This window comes from Squalius cephalus, assembly GCF_949319135.1.
Source record: "Squalius cephalus genome assembly, chromosome: 14".
Classification (NCBI taxonomy): domain Eukaryota; kingdom Metazoa; phylum Chordata; class Actinopteri; order Cypriniformes; family Leuciscidae; genus Squalius; species Squalius cephalus.
The window spans coordinates 22,053,408-22,069,840 of record NC_137135.1 but is presented as its reverse complement, the minus strand read 5'-3'; the positions used below and the strand labels follow the sequence as shown (position 1 = coordinate 22,069,840).

Below are 16,433 nucleotides of genomic sequence, written 5' to 3'. Positions count from 1 at the left end.
AAGATATCACATTTTTGAATTCTAAGATAACATCAGAATATATATATATATATAATTTTTTTTTTATTTTTTTTTTTATCTATTTTATCTATTTAATTTTTAACCTTAATCATGTTGTTTTGTTTCCACAATATCCGGCCAGGCTGAATATCTCTAGATTCAAATTATTTTTGGTCCAGTACACTAATATAAGTTCCATACTGGCCGTGGGGTATTTAGTATCTCAAACTTTAAAAAAACAAAAAAAACAATGCCTTTTACATTCACATGAGAGTCTGGGGAGAAATAGAGAGAGTGAGAGGGGAATGGTTCAAGCAGACAAAGCATGAACCTACATCCTCATTATAGGTCTTACCACTGTGCCCTACCTTCAACACATCACATGCTGTATTAATAAACATGATACATGAACATGATCCATAAATGCAAAAGGAAAAACATATACACATACAATATGCAGAAATGGGAGCTGAAAAATGAAAAACCATCAAAAATCACATAAAAACAGCGAGTCTTATTCATGAAACAAGCAGATTGAATTTATGTGCAAATTGTTTGTTTGCATATTGTTGTTTGTTTGCCCTTATTGCATATTGTCACATTCAGTTCAGTGCAACAATTTACATAAAAATGGATTTATGAAGGATTTACACAGAAACATGCTCTGTTGCTGTTTCATGAGAAAGGACCAGAGACTTTTAAAATGTCTCCTTTAATGATATGCACAGAGAACATTTCAGAAATGTTTCAGCACTGAGAGAATGGGGAGTGTTATGAAGTCAATTCATAATTTATAAGTAAAGGAAGGCAGGACCTATTTGTGCAGAATTGTGTGCTTCTGAGAGAGAATTTTACGGTGTCTCCTGAGCATTAGACGCGTGGCAAACTTATGTTTCAAGCTTTTTCCAATGTATGCTTGTTATACATAAATGATGTGTCTCTGCAGGTATGTTTGTTGATACGTGATTAAACTGTATGCATAAAGGTGTGACAATAGACTAGACCTTAACCGGGGTTCATGCCATATTTAATTTTTCACAAATGTAAATGTGGTTGTGCATAATATATATATATATATATATATATATATATATATATATATATATATATATATATATTATGCACAACCACATTTACATTATATATTATTATTATTATTATTATTATTATTATTATTATTATTTCTTTTTTTTATTATGTCTCGCCTGCTGAATGATCAACAGCAAGTTAAAAACAGAACAACCTATGGAACCGGCGTACATATCATCCTTCAGCCTTGTTTTCATCCATGAGAAATTAGATATGGCATCTACCCTAACTAAAGTCCAAAGCAGACACTCTCTCTTGTCATTAAAGACACTGTATCCGTGTTATGTTCATTATTAATGTCCTTCCAGAGTCTTTTGGAAGAATGCAAGATGACAGGCCTAACCACATACTCAGGTTTGGGGGCAATCAAACGTAATTACTTAGGAATTAACTATTGAAAAGGCCATATTGGTCCTACTGAAATGAATATTTAGGGAGGAGGGATTTAAGGGACCTGCTCTTTGGTTAATGTCAGCTGAAAGTAACTCTCGACACAGTTCAGGAGATACAGCAGTCTCTCTGTGCTCTTAATTATGACAAACACATGTTGCATATAAATTACCCTGGAGCCAGAGAAGCCATGCATACTCTGTTTATCAGGGTCATGACAAGGTGAAATAAAACACATCTGTAGTGTTCTCTCTTTTTGTCTGTCAGATCACACACACAAATGCACACACAATTTGAGCACAGTGCCTGAGGACTTGATCTTCACAGCAGTGCTTTACTATGCAGCCTCTATGTGTGCTTGTGTATGTGAGTTTGTGTTCTTGAGACATATACATTAACACAAGACAATTAGGTAGGTGATTAAAAGTGTTGCTCTTTTATTACCATTATTCAGCTATGATTGTATAATTTATTCATTCTAATATTATTAAGCAGTTTATCCTTGTATCCTCACTTGATTATATTTTCTGTTTATCATCAGGTCTGTGTTGTGATCAGTGCAGTTGAAACCTTTTTTTTTTTTTCATTTTTAACTTTTTCTTTTTTGTTTCTTTAAACTGAAAATGATTCATGCAACATTAAAACATTTTAAAAAGTAATTATTTTTATAATTATAAATATTTCTTGTTTGCCTTTTTCTGTTTCCTTTTTCTTTTCTTGCCCAATCGTAACATCATGATTTGTGCCTGCGATTTGTCACTGTCTACAAGACTAGAAAATAATGTTTTATGGTCTTGAGGATATTTTTGTTTTCTCATATTCACAAGTAAATATAATTGTTTTTAACCAATATATCTACAATTTGCACCTGTAATTTCTGTATATTAAATTAAAGATTAATAATTTGAATACTGAAGAGTTGAAAAGTTGAGTTATCAATAAACAGTATAAAAACACGTACACAAGCATAACAGAGGACATTAGCAGAGAGCTCCTGGGTCAGGTTCGCCACAGGCAGTCCTTGTCCTGCTGAGCGTTTAATGGGCACAATGATTGTAGAGACCATCTAATATCAAGAGCACAGACAGAGCTGTATGGGGTAAAAGAAGAAGAAGAGGAACAGAACTCTAGAGATTGAAAATTACAGGAACTCAACAGTGCAGGACTGGCCCAAGCTAGCAGTGGGTCATAAATAAGAAGGGCACAAAGGGCAGATGGGACAGGATAATGTATTTTAAAGAGACTATACACTTCAGATTAATATGAGAACAGAATTCAGATTAACACGTTTGCCACACCAGCAGGGATAAATGCTTTGCTTTCCTCATCCAAAAAATTTACTCAAGTGAGAACAGCAGAATTTATGATAAATTATTTGTTGGCAGTGTGTGTAAAAATCCTCCACTGTTTTTAAAAAAAAATCTGTTTGCAGTTTCTATGCAATGTGACGTCACAATGCACAGGCCCCGCCCACAACTGCTGACGGACGCTGCCCTATTAGCATAGACTCTGGCCTGAGTGAGCTCGCCAGAGCATTGAACATCAGCGTTCAAGTAAGAAATGTATTCTTATTAAAGCTATTAAAGTTATTAAATCAAGAGCAGTGAGTGATTTTCTCATTTTCTTTTGTTGTTTCTTCATATTTATAGCAGTAGGTACTGTACATTGCTTTGCCTTCACTTTAATACACAGATCTAATATACACATGCGATTTCTTTACTTGCTGTTTTCATTCACAGACATAACCGACTGTGTTTATGTGAACTTTGTGCGTTTTTGACAACTTTGCGTATTTGACAGTTTAAGCACAATAAGACGTGAATGAGAACTACTCACGGGACGCGCTGTCTGACATCTTTCTCTCTGTGCATGTGCTTTGGATATGTGTGCTCAAAAAACATATACAGTATCAGAAGTTTAGACTGATATGGCTATAAAGTGCATGCAGATATGCAAAGTGCAAACTTTCATGATGATGAAGAACTGCAACATTACGTGAGATGATAATCAAAACCAAACAGACGTTTTAGTTTTTGGCAGAGTATCCAAGGCACAAGCTGTAAAGGTTCCGCCCTCTTCTGGAAAGCAGGGTTGGGAACAGCAGTTTATTTACATTTAAAGATACATGCATGAAAAAAGCTTTTTTTTTCTTCCGCTCAAAAATGTGCATTTACAACGTATAAAAAATGATCTGTAGGGTATTTTGATACTTCAGAGACACATTCTGAGGACACCTGAGACTTATATTACATTGTAACGCGGTTAGATGTTGTGGGAAGAAGGAGGCGGGAACCGGCGAACATTTAAAGACTTTAATGGCGTAAAATAAATCAACAACAAAACGAAAGTAAAGGCAGCAATCCCTCACGGATGACTGCTGCCACATATAATAAAACAAAACATCAAATAAAATAGTCCAGGCCTGGTCCTCTCTCATCCTTCACGATTGCCGCTCCTCCGTGAGAGATACGAGACCGGTGCGTCACACAGGTGTCGGTCAACAGCAATCACGCGACCGGCCTCGTCCTGCTTGCCACATACATCTTGTAAAAAGTGGCATAATAGGTCCCCTTTAAATGTAAACTTAAACAAATCAGAAGCCCAAATGAGCCATTACAGAAGCACTCAGGTGATTAAAGGCTAAACCGTTCATAAGGCGTATTTTCAATGTCGCGTTTTCAAAAAATCTCTATTTTGTTAATTCGTTTTTTGTGTGATTTCCTCAAGCATTTGTCATCAAGTGTTTGCAGAGATAGGGATAGGGTATGTTTTAAATGAATATTTTGTCTGTCTTTGTGTTGTATAGCAAAACAAATGCAAATTGATGCAGATTATGCGACAAAGACCTCTCTCTGTGCCTCGCCATAACACTGAAACTCAATGGAAACAACAGCTTTTGATGGCCTGTTTTGTTTTTGCCGAACAAAACACACAACACTTATTTTTTCCCCACTTCATTATTATTATATTCTGCTCTGTGTTTTGGGCCCTAGGGGTCATTGTGCCTTTTTATTTCCGCTCTCTGGGAAGTTTTACCACCAGAACACACATGGATGTTGCTAACAGGCTCAGCGGTAGCTATCAATTCGACATCAGGATTAATAATGTGCCCGTCAACAAATGAGGATCCCACTGTGAAAGGCACCACATGTGGTGGCATGAGTGGGGCTGCTGTGAAGTCGACGAACTGATTGCCCTCCCCCTCAAAGCATACATGCTCACATGCGTCCATCCCTGCAGCTGCTCACATGACGCGCAGCAGCGACCTCTGGATGTCCTCACCTTAAGTTTGCATGTGAAGGAATTACATCATATTTTAATGCTGGCTGGAATTCATGAGGCATTCACAAAGCATTTTGCAAAGGTGCCAGTTTGGAAAAATAACATGAGGCATCCCCTGTCTATACAATTTTTGTAATGGTTGTCCGGGGGTGGGACAGCTGAAGCATAAATTAGTGCTGCCATTGATCTTCCCCATGATATGGGCTTATTTTGCGCTGATGAAATCTTCCTTCACATTGACCAGAGTAAATGCCAAGCTGCTAGCAATGCCAAGCTGTACGAAACCCTCAGACCCAGCAATCTCACTCTCTTGGTCTGGGTACAGTGCCTAATTCCCTGCCAGGGGACTGCCCTTCTGTTCTTCTTTGGCACCAAGCTCTCTCACCATGTCTACCATATGTCAAGTGTTACCATGGGATGCTTTTCAGTGGCATCCTGGAGGCTGTCAGAAAACTGAGATAGACTAGTGATTATGACCTCTTTACTTTCTTTTGATTTTGACCTTGATGCTTTATATATATGATTTAAGCTGGGGCACAGTTGGAAAGCATAGTCAAAAGCATTGAAAAAAAAACACTATGAGCATAGCAGAAAACCTATAGGATTAGGTGGCACTGCATGCAGCCAAATGCAGATAGTCTGTGAACATTTGAATAACTGGGACATAGAGGCACAAATCAAATGTTTCCATTAGAGAGTGGAGCGTTAATCTGGATGTGCCTCGGTGGACATGTAAAACCCATCTTCACAGAACACATCCATGGTCTCCCTCTGCATCTATGGTGGGGAAACCCAGAGAGATAAGGATCATGGAAAAGTTATAAGCAGAAATTGAAAGAGGATTCCCACCTGCAGACATGATGCTCTGGTTGGTTTGCCAAGCTCATTTCCATTCAGTTGAAAACCAATTCAGTTTAATCTCACTTGGAATTGGTAAGAAAACATGGAATGATAAAGGTATATCAGTGTCTCACTAAGCATGACGTCCCTGTGGGACATGTAATTTTCCTGGTTAAAAGTTTTATTATATGTTATCCCTTTATCGGTTGTAGTTAGTGTATCATGTGACATTGTCAATTTTGATATTGGTTGTGTTTGTACCAGATACATTTTTCCTGTGTTCTGTCAGCATGCCGTTTCTTATGAAGAGTAAAATAGTATACATAATGCCTACTACAAACCTTAAGTAGCTTCAGTGTAGTTAAGCTACTTTATCTAAAAGGTAATCTGAAGTTTAAAGGTGATGTAAGCAATTTCATCTGATTTGCTTACAGCCTACAGATATACTGAATTAAAGGGATAGTTCATCAAAAAAATTACTTAATTTGATAAAAAACATAAACTGCCATTCACTGCCATTAAAAAGCTTGGAAGAGCCAGGACATTTTTTAATATAACTCCGATTGTATTCGTCTGAAAGAAGAATGTCATATACACCTTGGATGACTTGAGGGAGAGTAAATCATGGTGTAATTTTCATTTTTGGTTGAACTAACCCTTTAAGTTGTCAATGCTGGCAAATTACCATGGTATAAGCATGGTCCGCTTTGCGTCGAGTGGTTCGTTGCCTCCACGTCGTGCATTAAAATTGTTTGCTGCACAGCTAGCCATGGATTATCCCTTGCTTAAAATGTCTTTTGAACTTTCTGAAAAATCCTGAAATAAATGTATCACAGTTTCCACAAAACTATTAATCAGCACAACTTTTTTCGACATTTATAGTATTAAGAAATGCTTTCGCACCAAATCAGACTGATTTCTGAAGGATCTTGTGACACTGAAGATTGAAGTAATGAGGCTGAAAATTCAACTTTGCCATCACAGGATAAATTACATTTTAAAATGTATGAAAATTGAAAACTTGTATTAATTGTATTCATATTTCTCAATATTACTTTTTTAATGTAGCCTTGGTGAGCATAAGAGGCTTCTTTCAAAAACATAAGAAAAAATCTTACCAATTGTAATCAATTATTTAATTTTCTTGATTATACAGTTCTCTGGAAAACGTGATTTTAATTGATTCTATGTATTCTTCGGTTAATGAGGCTTTGAAAGTCATATCTATGAATTCTGACTAAAGGCTATATTATGTTTTTTTGCACAGATGGACAGAGGGAGAGAGAGACACCAGATGCGGAAATGGGGAATGAACAGATGTATGGAACAGAGGCCTTAGGTCCTGCCACGTCTCATATATCAACCTCACACCTCACTTTGCCCTTGGCCTCAAGTATTCTCAGGATCAGAATTAAACCGGATTAGTGAGTTGATTACGACAAACATGAGATTACACAAGCAAAAACTAATTGCTCGCACATGCTTGTTTTTATGTTCTTCCTGTTGCCTGTAATACCACTCTAGATAAACACTCGAAAAGACCCATGAGGAAAATTATTGAATCACACTAATGCTTTCATTTACATATTTATTTATTTATGTAATGCTAAGGAGCAGTGACTCATAGCCTACTCTCAGCCATTTCTTCAGTCATAGAAGAGACGCATATCTCCCCTCTCAGAGAGACACACCATTTAACTTTACTGCTCTGTCTGTGAGGGGGTGTAAGTGAGCGTGAATAATGTGGGACATTAAAGCACTGGAGATCACCCACTCCCTTCTGCTGACTATTCAAAAGAGACTGACTGTCTGACCATTTTGTCCACTGTACCACATTTGACTTAATATAAGTAACTCAATCACATTTATACAATCTGTTAGATATAGATTTTTTAGAGAGCTGTATCCATACTCAATTTCTAACTCCATTTCATCTGAAAGCAATTCAATCAAGAGATTAAAGTGCCTTTTTTGTACATTTTGAGAGTACTGCATTAGTGTGTTTTAATTCTCTGTCTGTGCTACTCAAAGGTATATTTGTGGTTTCTATCACAACATATTCAGTTACATAAAGCACATTAATACCCTTGCACAGTAGAGAATCTCTGGATGAGCTGAATAATCACTGCATGTAAGTGGTTGCCATAGAAACTCATGCAGTGTAAGGCGGCAAACACTAGTTGAACTTCGGCACAAATTAGTATGTTGCATGACTACCTCAGCTAGTGCCTCTGTGGTTTTGAGGTACAAAGATCACACCAATCAGTTGTTGTAGACATGTGTTTGTGACTTGTAAAGGTGACAAAGACATGAATCAATTACAACAACATCTTCAGATCCCACATCCTAAACGGCATCCTGTTCTTCACACAGGAAAGAGCACAGCCAATGCTGTTTCCATGACAACACAGCCAGGGGATAACAGGTTCTATTTTTTCCCTTCTGTGCAGAATCCCAACCCATTACCGCAAGAGAAAAAAAAAAAAAATCTGAATTTTTCTTTTGTTGTTTGAAGATAGCCTTGAGAAAAACGAAATGAAGATGAGCTTTCAGCAGTGTGTCCTACGTCAGCTCTATAGAGAAAAGACTTCATGTCACATGTCAAAAACAGATGCCATCTGCAACTTTCAGACAGGGCTGCTAGTGTAGGCTACTGTAAAACCATTTCCCAACTGAATTATGGGTCAGGGATACACATATCGCATCAACTTATCAAGTTTTTTGAAGGGGAATCTGGTAAGATATTCATCTTCCATATCTTGAATATTGACACTTCATCTCAACCAGGCCAAATAGAGGTCTATAGTTTTATGCTTAATTTGTGCCGGAACCTGCCAGAACCTCTCGGATTTGACTATGTTTTCCAGTACCTGTTTGCGTGGATCCAGTATCTCCCGTCAGAAGAAGCGTTATGGGTGCTCCTTACAAGAGTTAAACAGACAATAGCCCCTTTCACACAGCAATCCCGGTAAATTACCGTAAAATTGCCAGAATGACTACCGGTAAATACGCAAATATGCTGTTCACACATGCAATGGCGTTCTGGCTTTTTACCGGTAAGAGACCATTCACACATCAGCAGCAAAATGCCGGTAAATTCTGTGATGTCAGTCATCGGAAGGGATCTTTTAACGCCGCGCCATTAGCCACCCGCATGAGGAGAAGCGCTTTAGGTTCACTGTCTGTTCTTGACAAAAAATTTGACGTCTGAGTGAAAGGCATAAGGGTTTGCTCTTAAAAACACCCAACTGCCGAGCCGCAAACGCTGTTGAATGAAAAAAATGGCTGAGTCTCGAGCACATCTTGAGCATATTTTAATAGAAAAACTATTAAAAAGCTTACTGTAAACCTCACTGAGTAATCACGTCTTCTCCATAAGAACTTTATGATCGGCTCAAAGCAGACTTCTTACGTCAGCACATTCTGACCTCGTACGTGATCATACCGGTAATCTTCATTCCGCGTTCACACAGCACATTACCGGTAATGTGCCCACAAAGATGGCAATATCCGAAATCCTTGTCCTTGTGGGGACATTTATTGGTTTATAAATCATACTAAAAGATGTTTTTTTGAAAATGTAAAAATGCAGAAAGTTTTCTGTGATGGATAAGTTTAGGGGTAGGGTTAATAGCATATACAGTTCAACAATACTACAAATAATTATGTCTATGGAAAGTCTCCATAAAACATGAAAACACAGTGCGTGTTCCCGATCTGCTCTTAACTTTATAAGTTAAGCATTAAACACATAAAGCATTAAACACATATCTTACCCATTAAATTTTTTTCTTATTATTTATATTTTTTATTTATAATATGAAATGCTTTACATTTTACATTTACATTTATTCATTTAGCAGACGCTTTTATCCAAAGCGACTTACAAATGAGAACAATAGAAGCAGTTAAACTAGCAGTAGGACAACAAAATGCAAGTGCTATGACCCTTCTCAGTTTAAATAAACGCATTTTTTTTTTTTTTTTTTTTTTTTTTTTTAATAGAACAGAATAGAGTAGTAGAGAGAAAGTGTTAGTATTACTGGATCAAGTGCTGTCGAAAAAGAAGTGTCTTCAGCCGTTTCTTAAAAGTGGCTATGGACTCAGCCGCTCTGGTTGAGTTCGGCAGATCATTCCACCAGCAGGGAACAGTCATGGTAAAGGTCCGAGAAAGAGATTTTGTGCCTCTTTGAGATGGCACCACAAGACGCCGTTCACTTGCAGAGCGCAAGTTCCTGGAAGGCACATAAGTCTGAAGTAAAGAGTTAAAGTAAAAGGGAGCAGAACCAGTGGTTGTTCTGTAGGCAAACGTCAGTGACTTGAATTTGATGCGAGCGGCAACTGGCAACCAGTGCAGTTTTGTGAGGAGAGGAGTGACATGTGCCCTTTTCGGCTCGTTAAAGACCACTCTAGCTGCGGCGTTCTGGATCAGTTGCAGAGGTTTGACTGTGCAAGCTGGAAGACCAGCCAGGAGAGCGTTGCAATAGTCAAGTCTGGATAAAACAAGCGCTTGGACAAGGAGTTGAGTAGCATGTTCTGATAGGAAGGGTCTGATCCTCCTAATGTTGTACAAGGCAAATCTACATGACCGGGCAGTTCTTGCAATGTGGTCTGTGAAGTTCAATTGATCATCAATTACCACACCAAGGTTCCTGGCTGATCTAGATGGAGTTATGGATGACGAGTCTAGCTGAATGGTGAAGTTGTGGTGAAGTGTTGGGTTGGCCGGGACCACGAGTAGCTCTGTCTTCGCAAGGTTTAGTTGAAGGTGGTGGTCCTTCATCCAGCCAGAAATGTCTGTCAGGCAGGCTGAGATACGATCAGCTACCGTCGGATCGTCGGGCTGGAATGAGAGGTAGAGTTGTGTGTCATCAGCGTAGCAGTGATAGGAAAAACCATGTTTCTGAATCACAGATCCTAGTGATGTCGTGTAGATGGAGAAGAGAAGTGGTCCAAGCACTGAGCCCTGAGGCACTCCAGTAGCTAGATGTTGTGTCTTAGACACCTCACCCCTCCACGAAACCCTAAAGGACCTACCTGAGAGGTATGACTTGAACCATTGGAGTGCGGTTCCCGAGATGCCCTTCGTCTTTAGGATTGACAGGAGGATCTGGTGGTTAACTGTGTCAAAGGCAGCAGACAGATCCAGCAGGATGAGAACTGAGGATTTGGAGGCTGCTCTTGCCAGTCTCAGAGCTTCAATTACTGAGAGCAGGGCCGTCTCAGTTGAGTGTCCGCTTTTGAAACCAGATTGATTGTTGTCCAAGAGGTTGTTCTGTGTAAGGAAGGAAGAGATCTGGTTGAAAACAACTCGCTCAAGTGTTTTCGCGACGAATGGAAGGAGAGATACTGGTCTGTAATTCTCCAGATGTGCTGGATTTAGAGTGGGTTTCTTAAGCAGTGGGTTTCTTAACCCATTAAATTTTTTTCTTATTATTTATATTTTTTATTTATAATATGAAATGCTTAACGGAAATGTAATTGTAATATATCACAACAAAACAAACCAACTTGAATTATTCTGTTTATATTCAAATTCCAAAGATTTAAAATGAATCGTGAGAACTTGGGTGGGTCACATGACCATAAACGATTAAATGATTTCCTTGAAGTGACCTTCACTAACGGATTTGTGGAAGGGCCTGGAAGGCGTCTGACCACTGAATGCTGCGATTGATTAAGTATTCCAGAATGCTAATAAGTGATTATAAAACATAAAATTCAACTATTATCCTTGAAGGTTTTTTTTATTTATTTTTTTATATAATTTGATCTGAATAGTACCGTAAAACTAGAACAGAGTTTGTCCCGATGAATCACATCTCTGGACTGGAGAAATGGAAATATTTTAGTGGATGAATACAAATGATTTTGTAATGAGACTTTGGCCACTGACCCTAATATCAAAGTAGTTTTCCTCATCTGGGTGACATATGCAAAATGCATTGCTAGGGCAAAATTGTGAATTCAAATTAATCCAATGATCCGTCAATCAAAATTCTCTTTTACCGTTCTAGATGGAGAGATATTAAGGTCATGTTACATCATACTGCTGGTTAACTGATGTAGGGAATCATTTCTTCAACCTTTTGTATTTTGGAAAGGAACATAAGTTCATCGTTATGAATATGTACGTACGTACAGAACTATTTACATGTATTTTGCCAAAGCTTGTAATATAAATTATGCAGTGAATTGCTGTATTATTTAAAGCACAATCACATTTTTGAATTTGGGATTATTAGGATTACTGCTGTAAATTTTCTTGCCCCAATTATGTCCCACATAATTCCACTTATAATGCATGTGTTTTCATAAAATTGTAATCGTGTTCTTGCAGCCCACTCTCTGGTTCCTCTGCAGACCCCAGGAAATGGCTCTGGGGCTTCATTATGAAAGTAGTGAGATGAAAGGTGAGACTGTATGAGGTATTGATGTCTCCACTGCAATGGCATATTCAGGGCGGTCCTGTTGTTCCTCCTGCTGTCATCTAGCTGTGCAGTGCTTGACTTTATCAATGACGGCTTTGATTGAGTTGCAAAAAGGGGAAGCTGAAGCACAGATAGTCATCTTAGACATGGCAATGGGTTTTTGAGTTTAGCCCACTAACTAATTACTCATAAATGCTGGAGATAACCAAAGGTCAGTATTTTCTGACTGATGTTGATATAACCATGGCTATCCCTCCTTTTGTCTCTGTATCAGATGACTGCCTTATTCTTTGTAATGCATCTTTGAAGGTCTTTTGAGGACACGTTGTAAGTCTTACCAATTATTTATACTGTTTTTATATAAAGAGTATAGCATTTTGGTCACACTTTAGATTTGGGTCCAATTCTCACAATTTTTTTTTACTATAAAACTAACTTTTTACATTTTACCATCTGACACAAAATGGCAACTACATTTTGTGCGTTTCGCTGCCAGTTGTTTCTGTGAATTGCAGCGATCCATTACCTTCTCTTTTCTGTATAGCTTTCGGAAGTCTGTAAAAGGATAGCTCAGATTTCTTGTTGATTATATTTCTCTTTCCTATTTTTCCCACCGTGTTTTGTGTGTTTTTAGCAGCATTCAAGCTGAACACCTACACTGCCACTCAGTCTCATGCTGCAGTGACTTCCGCCTTGATAAGTTGGTGTGATGTGTATCCCTGACCCATATTCATATTTTATGTATTAAATTAAGCATTTTACTTGTCTTTTTCAAAATTAACCTTAAATTAATTTTATAATTATTTTATTATTTTATTTTTATTAGATGTCAAAATAAATGCAATTTGGTCTAATAGGAAAATGAGCAGGGGGCATTGTTTGGAAACCCATAGGAACGGAAACAGGAAAGGCGGTCTTTTAACAGAAAGTCCCAAGCTATTTTGTTTTGCATCAAGAATCTTCAGAAATACAGGGAACATAAAGTTCAGATGATGATGTGAAATTAGATTTTCTATTAGATTCGAAATTAGATAGAAATTAGACACTTCATTTCTAAACTGCCCTCCAATTCAATACATGCCCCTGTTTAAAAGCCCAAAGAGCCTTTAATTATTTGAGACTAAATGTTAGATGAAATATTAAATGGATGTCTCCAGAAGTGCTAGGCACCATATGGGCTGCAAAGATGGAAGGGGGATTATGTATGAAGAGCAGGGGGAGGGTATCTGTCATCTCGGAATGTGTGACATTCATTAACACCAATGCGTCACAGCATGATTATTTATGATCAAAAACACCTCTCCGTTCCTCTCATTTCCTATCAGCTAGCAGACACATTCAAATCACTGCCAACGCAACAAGGAATGAGTGGAAATCACTTCATGAATTATCTATTGGAAAGAATGAAATCCTTGATTGTGTCTTTGTGTTTGATTGAATCATTTTGACAGTGATTACTGGAAACACTTTAAAAAGAATCATGCTAAAATTACTTTTTATTCAAAATGATTAGTACATATTTCTCAGATGACTCGAAATGTTCTGCAAAATTAGATCTATGAAGCTCTGTTACCTCAAACTCTTGCACTACATGCTAAGACAGAACTTAAGTCCTCCTGTAATTTTATCCCTTAAAACTCATCTTTGATCATCAGAATGACATATTTAGATGATTTTTCCTTGAATTTTTTTTTTCTTATTCATGCCTTAAAATAGCTTGAATGTAACTCTACACCCTTGCCTCATTTCGTATACACGGTTCTATGAATATGCAAATTAGCCCAGCCTCCACTCACTCACACCAACTCAGAGATCCACTGATTGACGATCACACGTTGACGTGACTGGTTACAAGGTAGTTTGTGACGTCAGAAACACCATCGATTTCAAACCGTGGTTTTGAGACTGTCTTTGGTTCACTGCAGTTTTAAGGAGAAAATATTCAGCAATGGTGTTGACTTATGAATTTGCACATGGTTTGCATAATCTATTTGGTCATTGAAAAACTGCAATCAAAACATAAGAATATTAGTCAGCTTTTATTTAGAAAGAATCCCAAAAATAAACAAGTTGGCACACATTCATTTACAAAATGGTAGAGAGAGCGGTCCTTAAAATTACATGGACTTGTTCAACTAATATTAAGTATATCATGACAAAACCAATCGATCCAGTATCTGTCTCCCAGTCTAGTGTGAAAGACTGAGGAGAAAAAGGCTGAAGAAGTGAGAGAAAAAAGGACTAATAAAAATCATTCAAAACTGTACATAATTGTGACAATTATCTAAGTTTACAAATGTTCTCTCACTTTTGGTGACATCTCTTGTTTTTTAATCTTGGCTTATTGCAATATCAAGTGTTAACTGTTACGGTTGCCATTGCTTTTATAGGAAATAGTCATTTAACTGTAAGGTAATAAACTGTGAATCGTTATCATTATCAAAGAAAATGTTCTTGTGATAGGTATCTTAAATACTGAAGAATAAGCACAGATGTTTTTGCCTGTAATATGGAATTTCTCATATTTTATGAAAGAATATATTAAAACTAGATGCTTGGAAAACAAATTTAAGATGCAGAGTGAACATTTTAAAAAGCCATATTGTGTGAATCCTAACAAAAAAAAAAAAAAAAAAAAAAAAATCCTTGATAAATCACTGTGTATACCATCCAACTGTACATTTAGTAACAAAACTTACAGAATGTATTGACTACATTCACATTGATGACAGATTAATATATGACTAGGCTATATTTATCAATAATTTTGGCACATTTAATTATTTGGCATTTTTAACAGAGCATTTTGTTGACGTGTATGCTTCTATTCATTTCACAGCAAAACATATGCAACAATACAATAGGTACTTTTTTAAACATTTTCCTTTTTTGTTATGTTCATATTGTAGCACTTTTTTTCTTTTTTTAATATTTTAACCGCTACCCTGATTTTCTTGATGAACAAGAAAATACAAACAGATTCTTGAAACCAAACAAGTTGATGAAAGTAAGAGAACATAACTGCGGCACCCACTTTTCAAACAAATTTCAAATGTCAAGCATTGCTAGATATTTCATATTAACACCAAAATGTTAATGAATATATCAGAAAAGGACTAATAAATTACAAGATAAGCAACATATTTGGCATTAAAATGTGAAACTAGTAGCTAAGCTCTTAAAAGTATGTCGAGATTATGATTTACAGCTTTAATTAACTGGTATGTAAGCAGGTTTATTTAAAAGCCATTTCTGTGAAAATACATAAAAATACTTTTTCATAGAGTTTTTTGTTTGTTTGTTTGTTTTATTAATAAAAAGACGTTTCACATCCTGAAGCAGACAATGGTAAAGTGTGCTTGAGCCGAAATGGACATCGGATGGCGTCAGCTACGAAAACAGACAGACTTTATTGACTTCTTTCTTTCCCGCTCAGAGCTTCTGTGAGTTTCAAGTTTGTTGTCAAAAATATCCGTTACAGGGGGTAGATGTCATCAGCTCGCTTATCGAGCATCTTTATCTCAGTCGGCGTATTTCCAATAGGAGAGTGCATTTTTTGTTATAAAGGGCCAAGAAAGGATTCTGTCTCTTATGACATCAAATGAGGCCTCCGTCTTCCATTCAGGCAAAAGAGAGGGGAGAAAGCGACAGGAAAGAGAATAGAACGCGCTCTATTGAAAACCATTGTGTAAGGCACTCGACAGGTTCTTATCCATCAGGAGAGATCAGTCAGACTGTCGTTCATTCCCACACCAGGTCTAACAAAGGGCACCGCATGTACTGCTTTGGGAAACTCAGGACTCATCACACGTCCATTCTCGCCAGTACTTCCAGTTACAGACAGCCTCGCTTTGCTCCTCATAGCGTCCGAAAAGGTCACCTGGAACACACGCACAGACGCAAACGGAGAAACAAACATCCACGCACGCACACACACCAAACAGAGAGATGGCAGACAGTTAGAAGAGCGTATCCCACAAAAGGGCTTCAGTCTTATTTTTAAAATGTTTAGTTGAAAATGCAGATGTGAATTTGATGTGGTGTAAAAAACATTGAAAATGTGGAGCAAAGTTACGAGCAAACACCATTCAGAAAATCATATCGCAAGCAGGGAATGAGGGAGATGGGCGATACAACAACAAAAACATTCATACATGACAATGGGGTTGACAGAACAAAATCACATGGGATGTACAAAAAACTTTTCTCTCCAATATATGTGCAGTGGATGGGGAGAAGTCAAGTTTTTTTTCTGTTATTTTTTCACTAGGAACACCAGTACATACAGTACGATCCAGCTTTACGGTCCAAACCTCCTCATTCAATAGAACATTCAGGGAATGGAACAGATGGAAGCCAAAAGAAGCGTGCACGGGGATAGATTGGAATGACGGCCGCGTA

General features: G+C 37.5%; 1 protein-coding gene across 4 annotated transcripts in view; it reads right to left on the bottom strand.

The window, feature by feature from the left end:
- Positions 1-14,055: 14,055 nt before the first annotated feature.
- Positions 14,056-16,433, bottom strand: part of gria2b (glutamate receptor, ionotropic, AMPA 2b) — a 30,520-nt gene continuing 28,142 nt past the window's right edge. For 3 of the 4 annotated variants that reach the window (XM_079892823.1, XM_079892825.1, XM_079892826.1), the window contains exon 16: positions 14,056-15,912. In XM_079892823.1, coding sequence (XP_079748949.1) covers positions 15,748-15,912 — 165 coding nt within the window. In that variant the 3' untranslated portion in view covers positions 14,056-15,747. The remainder of the gene's footprint in view (positions 15,913-16,433) is intronic. The other variant, XM_079892824.1, reaches the window with a different exon arrangement.